General features: G+C 45.1%; 1 protein-coding gene and 2 long non-coding RNA genes across 3 annotated transcripts in view; 1 reads left to right on the top strand and 2 right to left on the bottom strand.

Annotated features, from left to right (window-relative positions):
- Nucleotides 1-2,342: 2,342 nt before the first annotated feature.
- On the bottom strand, nt 2,343-4,491 carry LOC139025698 (uncharacterized). Its single transcript, XR_011477306.1, has 5 exons — nt 3,834-4,491; nt 3,733-3,803; nt 3,592-3,671; nt 2,503-3,556; nt 2,343-2,389 (listed from the first exon to the last, which is right to left on the bottom strand). It is a non-coding gene; the product is annotated as an uncharacterized lncRNA (long non-coding RNA).
- LOC139025699 (uncharacterized) lies at nt 4,422-4,888 on the top strand. The gene is made up of 4 exons (XR_011477307.1): nt 4,422-4,466; nt 4,527-4,561; nt 4,618-4,694; nt 4,864-4,888. It is a non-coding gene; the product is annotated as an uncharacterized lncRNA (long non-coding RNA).
- Nucleotides 4,889-4,906: 18 nt separating this feature from the next.
- Nucleotides 4,907-9,086, bottom strand: part of LOC112075322 (nectin-1-like) — a gene marked incomplete at its 5' end in the record, with an annotated part of 58,934 nt that continues 54,754 nt past the window's right edge. Inside the window, 1 exon segment of the mRNA XM_070440867.1 lies at nt 4,907-5,472. Coding sequence (XP_070296968.1) covers nt 4,967-5,472 — 506 coding nt within the window.

Genomic DNA, 9,086 nt, shown 5'->3' with positions numbered 1-9,086 from the left:
GCCATTTAGGATGCAGTTGGTCTTTTGTCTCTACATAATGAAATACTTTTGTCAATTACTGACTGCCCACCACACCACACCCCTCCTCCCTACAGACACTAGCAAAGAGTTCTCCTCCCCTCTGAGCTGATGTGTGAACACATAGACTAGCTCTCTGTACAAAAGAGAACCACTAAAAACATCCATACTTCTACCCCCACCCACCCTCACATAAAATACGGCTTAAGATGTCACCCAGTTTAAAGTCAGCCAGAATGGCTTCTCTATGTGTTGATGTCCATCGCTGGACAGATTTCCCACTCGTACTTGGTTACAGATGTTGCATAGATTTTTTCACAATAATAATATTCTGTTAGTGGCTTAAAAGTTGCCCATCAAAAGTGAGGATAAAGTTCTGCTGTGGACCGCAGCTACTGGCAGCAGATATTGTGGGTTTAAAAGCCAACTAATACAATCCTCTCTAAAGGAGTCAGTTCTGCTGTAGAGGAATCTATTGTTTGATTTGAATCCATATAGAGATGTTGCAATGTAGATACACTACCAGTCAAAAGTGTGGACACACCTACTCATTCAAGGGTTTTTCTTTATTTTTACTATTTTCAAACATTGTAGAATAATAGTGAAGACATCAAAACTATGAAATAACACATATGGAATCATGTAGCAACCCAAAAAAGTGTTAAACAAATCAAATATATTTTATATTGGCCGCAACTGGACTAGACTGTGACCGACTCTTATCCAGACTATTGAGATATATATATATATATATTTAAACAGAAAGAAAAAACATCTGTGGCTAAATTCAGTTAGACAACATGTATCATCATATTTCCCTTTGCTTTTAAAAAATGTCTCTCTGTAGGCAGAGATGCACACCCACATTTAACATTGTCCCCGTGTCCATTGTGTCCATTGGAGGCTCCTGTTAGAAGGTGGTGTGAGTGGAGGTATAGTACCTTAGGGCCAATTCTACCCAGTCAGACAGTCACCACAGACTCAAAGTCACTATGGAACAAACTTTCTGTGGAAATCACAAGGTAATGCAAACTCTCTAATACACACAGAAATTAGAATAAAGAAAAATAGAGCAATGATAACACAATGAGGGTCATTAAACAATAGGTAAACCCTGTAGGTAAACTCTTTAGGTAAACCCTGTAGGTAAACTCTTTAGGTAAACCCTTTCAAGTTTAAGATACAGATTATGAAATGGCATTTCTCAGAGCATAATTGAAGCATGACTGTTCTGTATGTTGAAAACACATGACGCCGCTACAACCCATAACAAGGGAATATATCACAGGGGTGCTTCAGGACAGCAGGACCTTCTCCCTTCTCACCCGTTTTCTCACTGGGAGCTAAAATGGCCGCCAAACTAAGATGGCGCCAAAACAACTCAGCATCTGAAACTAAAACTAGGGCACATTCCGGCACATTGTCCTTCTACATCTACTGGCATCTCCTCTAGGCCTGTATGTATTACTGCCATGTCCATATGGCTTGTTGTGTTGACATGTGCCGCAGGTCTCAGTACCCTGAAGAGTAATAAACACCAGGCATGTCTTTGGAAAACAGCTAGAACATACATGGCCAAAATACATAGTATACTCTGTACTACACTCTGTAGTACTCTTACAGTATACTCTGTACTACACTCTGTAGTACTCTTATAGTATACTATACAGGGGGCTGTAATACATTGTTAAACCAATGATTTATATATACACTAGATTACATACAGGGGGTGCTGTTTTGAAGCCACCGCGCCTTGCCACTCCACCACTGTTGTAGAAAATATGTAGGAAGCTATAAAAATGCATTTATTAATGTCTACATTAGTTTTTCAACATCTATTCTATAACAGACACCTTAATGCAGACTTTCTGATTATATTATGTGAGCTAAACATAAAAATAAAAAAGGACAAATATTTCCTTTAAAGATGCACTATGCAGGCCTCCCGAGTGGCGTAGCGGTCTAAGACACTGCATCGCGAAGTGTCACTACGAACCTGGGTTCGATCCCAGGTTGTGTCACAGCCGGCCGTGACCGGAGACCCATGAGGCTGGCCGGGATTTCCTTGTCCCATCGCATTCTAGCAACTCCTTGTGGAGGGCCGGGCGCCTGCGCGCTGACTGCGGGCGCCTGCGCGCTGACTGCGGGCGCCTGCGCGCTGACTGCGGGCGCCTGCGCGCTGACGCTGACTACGGGCGCCTGCGCGCTGACTACGGGCGCCTGCGCGCTGACTACGGGCGCCTGCGCGCTGACTACGGGCGCCTGCGCGCTGACTAGCGCCTGCTCGCTGACTACGGGCCTGCGCGGCTGATCACGCGCCTGCGCGCTGACTACGGGCGCCTGCGCGCTGACTACGGGGCGCTTTGCCCCGCTGATACGGGCGCCTCGTCGCTGACTCGGCGCCTGTCGCTGACTTACGGGTCCGCGCCTCCGCGCGCTGACACGGGGCCTGCGCGGCTGCACTACGGGCGCTGACGCGCTGACTACGCGGGCGCCTGCTCGCTGACTACGGGCGCCTGCTCGCTGACTACGGGCGCCTGCAAGCTGACTACGGGCGCCTGCGCGCTGACTACGGGCGCCTGCACGCTGACTACGGGCGCCTGCAAGCTGACTACGGGCGCCTGCAAGCTGACTACGGGCGCCAGCTGGATGGTGTTTTATCCGACACATTGGTGCGGCTGGCAGGGTCGTTTTTCGGAGGACGCATGGCTCTCGACCTTTGCCTCTCCCGAGTCCGTAGGGGAGAGGCAGCGATGGGACAAACATGTAACTGCCAATTGGATATCACAACAACAAAAAATATGCACTATGCAGCAATCGCTCTACCATTTCCTGGTTGAGAATCATTGTATCATCTAAACCGCTGCGAAACATCTTTTTCATAACAAAAACAGATTGTATTTCCAGCTGTTTGAAGCTGGTGAACAAAACTGAAAGGAAAAGACGCAAAAAAACGAAACATAAGAACGGGAAGCACAGAAATAGGGCACATAGAACAGATCTTCCGCTTCTTAGACTTGCTTTCAATGAGAATGACAGATCTATAACACACATTTCTATGTGAATTTGGTCAGGTCATCTAAAAACGTACGTTACTGTCCCCACTACAACAACAAAAATACTTAAATAGATGTAATTTTGTCCTTGAAACATTTAATTGAAATACTGTAGAATTCCTTTAATTCTTATGGAGTACTTATTCTAGGGAGTGCCAATATAGTCGACCGTTGGCTTCAAAGCTTCTCATTGGCCAATACAATGCATCAGCAACCCAGGGTTTATATACATCATTGGGTTAAACCCAGTCTTGTATTGTTGTGTAGTGTTGCTAGTCAATAAGAAGCCAGGGAGAGAAGGGGCATACATCTCATTCTCTTAAAACAACACAATCAGATAACTCATATCTACAGTATATAAACCTGTTGTTTTGATTTACATGTTACTGTACCCCCTAGTTACTGTACCCTCTAGTTACTGTACCCCCTAGTTACTGTACCCTCTAGTTACTGTACCCTCTAGTTACGTGTACCCTCTAGTACTGTACTCTATTTACCCTGTTTACCCTCTAGTTACTTGTCCTCTCTAGTTACTGTACCCTCTAGTTACTTACCCCCTATTATCTATACCCTCTAGTTACTGTACCCTCTAGTTTACTGTCACCCCTAGTTACTGTACCTCTAGTTACTGTACCCCTAGTTACTGGTTCCCTATTACTGTACCCTCTAGTTACTGTACCCTCTAGTTACTGTACCCTCTAGTGTACTGTACCCTCTAGTTACTGTACCCTCTATTATGTACCCTCTAGTTACACTGACCCCTATTACCCTAGTTGAACCCAATAATGTACATAAACAAGTTATATAAAAAAAAACAATAGCAAAAAGGCATTGGTGATGAGAATAATAATAATACAATGTATCATACATCCAGTGTTGGACTCTTCATGTGCTCAGCAAATACCTCATCTCTCCCAGTCTCTTTACATGGAATACATTTAGAATATCATGGAAAACACACAACAATAATCCACCTGTATTTTCCAAGCGACCAGATCAACTCTTTCTGTCTGGCCTTGAAAGTCAATGGTGGTTGTGCACATGAGTCCTATGACAGACTGTGTTTAGTATAATTTGCAGTTTCATCTAATGGAATTTCGATACACCATGATGTAATGTTGTTGTTGACATGTTGATGTAATGTTGTTGACATGTTTGATGTTGTTGATGTGTTGTTGCATGCTCCTTAGTGCTTTTTTTAACCTGGTTTTAATTGACTGGGTTCTGATGGGGTTGGAGGTTCGGGGGCACTGGACTGAATGTCTGAGATGAAAGAGCAGGATGGGGTTGACTAATGGAGGTGAGGGGTGGTGGAGGGGGATGGTAGGGGATGGTAGTAGTGTGGTAGGGGATGGTAGTAGTGGTGGTAGTGGGATGGTAGTAGTGGTGGTAGTGGGATGGTAGGGTTGTAGGGTGGTAGGGGGATGTAGGGGATGGTAGTAGTGGTGGTAGGGGGGATGGTAGGGGTTGGTAGTAGGGTGGTAGGGGTAGTAGGAGGGTGGTAGGGGGTGGTAGGGGGTGGTAGGGGTGTAGGGTTGGTAAGAGTGGTAGGGGGATGGTAGGGGGATGGTAGTAGTGGTGGTAGGGGGATGGTAGGGGGTGGTAGTAGGGGTGGTAGGGGTAGTAGGGGGGTGATGGGGTGTGGTGGGGTGGTAGGAGGGTGGTAGGGGATGGTAGGGGATGGTAGTAGTGGTGTAGGGGGATGGTAGGGGTTGGTAGGAGGGTGGTAGGGGGATGGTAGGGGAGGGTAGTAGGGGTGGTTAGGGGATGGTAGGGTGGTAGTAGGTAGGGTAGTAGGAGGGTGGTAGGGGTGGTTAGGGGTGGTAGGGGTGGTAGGGTGTGTGGTAGGTGGTGGGACGGGAGGTCGGTCGGTTGGTTTGGTGTTTTGCCCCCTACACATACCACTCTTTCTTTGAAATGACAGAGCCATCGGTTTGGGACACCATATCGTTGGTTATCTCCGGCTCGGGGTCGTACTGGAAAGCAAGAGTCCGTTCGTCGTAATCTCTGCTCTCTCCTTCGTCCACCGTGAAATAGGGCCTCTTCAAGTCCTCCGCGTCTCCGTCAAAATCACGCTCGCTTGCCTCGAACCCTCCGGTCACAGCGATCTGGGCAGGCTTCTTCTCGTCATCTGAGTCGTCTGGGTACTGCAGGTTGTTGGGGATGGGAGGGTGGGCTGGCAGGCCCCCGGCCTTGCTGTAGCCATTCCCAAACACCTGTTTATTGGTGCTGTAGTCGCCCTTGAAGGTGCGTTGGCGGCGGCGCAGGAATACAAAGAGCAGGGTGGCGGCCGCAGCTAACAGGACGACCCCGCCTACGATGCCCCCGATGACGGCACCCGCATTGTGCTGCTCCTGCGGGATCTCASGGCCCCCAGGTGGCGGGTTGTTAGGGAATTCTGGGTAGGAAAAGACAGATGGAAGGGGTGTGTCAGTGCTCAGGTGGGAATAGGAGGGAGTGTGCTTGGTGTGCAGGTGAGGAAAGAAAGACAGGGAGGGATAAGCAAAGGGAGAAGAAAGGACGGAGGAAGGAGGAGGAGCCCGTGGACGCCCCCCCCAAAGGCGGCTTTAAACCCCCCGCTACAAAGCAAACTCTAGTCATCGCCAGCCACATGCAGAGGAAAGAGAGAAAGAAACACACAGCCAGTCTGTCTGTCCATCACACACCGTCCCCAAAGAGACAAACATGTTGGAGACTGACACCAATGCAAACTGAAATCCTACAGTCTTGAACAGGATATGAGTATTCCCTGGGGTTTTGCAAAGAATGCTTTTACTTTTCAAGCTTAAATGAAATCATGATTGTCATCAGTTTAGTGTGTATAATGAAATGCTCTTCCAGGAAATCTGAAGGTTATTGTTTTCAGCAGTGTGAGACAAACGGCCACGCAGAGAATGAATCATTCAGCAACTGGAACAATTAATAGGAATCATCCCTAAAGTACAGAAATATGAGATCAGGTCACGCAACAACTTTGAAAAGATTTGTACAATTAGATGTATATTTAAAGATAATGCAGAGAGGGTTTGAATCATACCTGAAGTACCGAAAGCAAGTAATGCAAACAAATTTGAAAAGATACTGCATAATTATACTACTGCATAAAGAAACTGCAGAATGATACTGCATACCGATACTACTGCATAATGATAATGCACAATGATACTGCATAATGGTACTGCATACCGATACTGCATAACGACAGTGCATAATGATACTACTGCATAATGATACTACTGCATAATGATACTGCATAACGATACAACTGCAGGATGATACTGCATAATGATACTACTGCAGAACGATACTGCATAAAGAAACTGCATAATGCTACTGCATAATAATGATAATGCATAATGCACATTGATACCACATACCAATAATGCATAATGATAATGTACAACGTTACCACTGCACAATGATAATGTATAACGATACCGCACAACGATAATGCATAATATTACCGCATAACACTACTGCATAACGATACTACGACATAATGATAATGCATAACACTACTAATGCATAACGACACCGCATAATGATACTGCATAACAATACTACTGCATAACAATACTACTGCATAACGATACTACTGCATAACAATACTACTGCATAACAATACTACTGCATAACAATATGATACTGCCATAACCCAATACTAGCTGCATAACAATACTACTGGAATAACATACTACTGCATAACAATACGTACTGCATACCCAATACTACTGCATAACAATACTACTGCATAACAATACTACGGCATAACGATACTACTGCATAAAATACTACTTGGCCATAAACAATACTACTGCATAACAATACTACTGACATAACGATACTTACTGCTAACAATACTACTGCATAACAATACTACTGATAACGCATACTACTGCATAACAATACTACTGCATAACACTACTACTGGCCATAACAATACTATGCATAACAGGATACTACTGATCAACAATACTACCTGCATAATCAGATACTACTGCATAACAATACTAACTGCATAACGATACTGCATAATGTGGTACTGCATAACGAATGACTACTGCGCAAACCAATACTTACTGCATATACGACTACTTGCAAATGAGACGCATAACAATAACTACGTCATAACAATACACTGGCATAACGATACTACGCATTAACACATACCTTACTGAATTAACGATACTACTGTGATAACAGATACTACTGACATAAACAATACTACTGCATAACAAATACTACTGCATAACGAAAATGCATAATTGATACTACTGCCATAACGGCACTGCATAATCGATACTGCGATAACAATACTTTACTGTCATAACAATACACTGCATAACGATACTGCATAAGGTGTACTGCTCAAACAAATACTACTGGCTAACGGCACCGCATAATGTACTACATAACCAAATTCTACGCATTTACCGATAATGCATTAATGACGACTGCATAATGCCACTACATAATTGATATGCATAAACCAACTACTGTCATAACGAAACATGCCATATGATACTACTGCACTAACGGCACTGCATAATATACTGGCATACAATACTACTGCACAGCTATACTACTGCATAACAATAAAACGCATAATGGCTACTACTGCAAAGTGGATATGCATATGATTACTACCTGCATAATAAAAAAACTGCATACGATATTTAACACTGAGGTGGTGTGTCCTAGTAGGAAGACCACTGTAACACTGAGTGGTGTGTCCTAGTGGGAAGACCACTGTTAACACACTGAGGTTGTGTGTGTCCACTAGGAGACCACTGTTAACACTGAGGTGGTGCTAGTAGGAAGACCACTGTTAACAACTGAGGTGGTGTGGTCCTAGTAGGAAGACCACGTGTACACTGAGGTGTGTGGTTCCTAGTAGGAAGACCACTGTTACACTGAGGTGTGTTGTCCTAGTAGGACAAGACCTCACTTTACCAACACTGAGTTGGGGGTGTGTCCTAAGTAGGCAAGACCCATGTTAACACTGACAGGTTGGAATGTGCCATGAGTGCTAAGACACTTAACTGTAAGACTACTGACTTGGTTGGTGGCTTTGTCTATGTAGAGTGACACTTAAAACACTGAAGGTGCGTGTGTACCCTATTAGAAACCACTGTTAAACACTGAGGCTGTAGTAAACATCCCCACTGAAAGCAGGTGGTGTGTGTCCTAGTAGGGAAGACCACTGTATAACACTGAGGTGTGTGTCCTATAGTAGGAAGACCACTGTTAACACTGAGGTGGTGTGTCCTAGTAGGAAGACCACTGGTTAACACTGAGATGTGTGGAGATGGCTGTCCTAGAGAGGGAAGACCCACTGTTAGCACAGCGTGGGAACGCGAATGTGTGTCCTAGTAGGAAGAACTGCATGGGTGTGTGTTTAGATCCCCCACTGTTAGACGACAATGATGTGGTGTGTGTCCTAAATGGGAAGTCCACTGTAGGAGCACTGAGAAATGGTATGCTAATTCTGTCCTAGTAGGAAGACCCTGTTAACAGGTTGTGCCCTAGACGGAGACCACTGTAACTTCCTGTGCGAGGTGGTGTATGTAGCCTATTGCAGGATTAGACCACTGTTTAACCACTGGAGATGTGTGTCCTAGTAGGAAAGACCACTGTTAACACTGAGCGTGTGTGTCCTAGTAGGAAGACCACTGTTAACACTGAGGTTGGTGTGTTCCTAGTAGGAAGACCACTGTTAACACTGAGGCGGTGTGTCCTAGAGGCAAGACCCACTGTTAAACACTTGTCAGGGTGCTGTGTTCTCCTAGTTCGTTTCTCGAGACCTACTGTTAACCACCTGAGATTTGAGGACTGTGAGACAAGGGTGGGGTATACTCCGTCTTTCTAGTAGGAATGACCCCAACTGGTTAACACTTGACAGGGACAATTGGAGTGGCTGTGCTTCTGACTAGTAGGAACGACCACTGTTAACACTTAAAGCTTGCGCTAGATTAGACCCATAAGTAAGGAACGAACCCTACGTGTAACACT

The sequence above is a fragment of the Salvelinus sp. IW2-2015 genome, unplaced genomic scaffold, assembly GCF_002910315.2.
Source record: "Salvelinus sp. IW2-2015 unplaced genomic scaffold, ASM291031v2 Un_scaffold3089, whole genome shotgun sequence".
Classification (NCBI taxonomy): domain Eukaryota; kingdom Metazoa; phylum Chordata; class Actinopteri; order Salmoniformes; family Salmonidae; genus Salvelinus; species Salvelinus sp. IW2-2015.
Note: the sequence above shows the minus strand (reverse complement) of the source record. Positions and strands in the feature narration are given on the sequence as shown.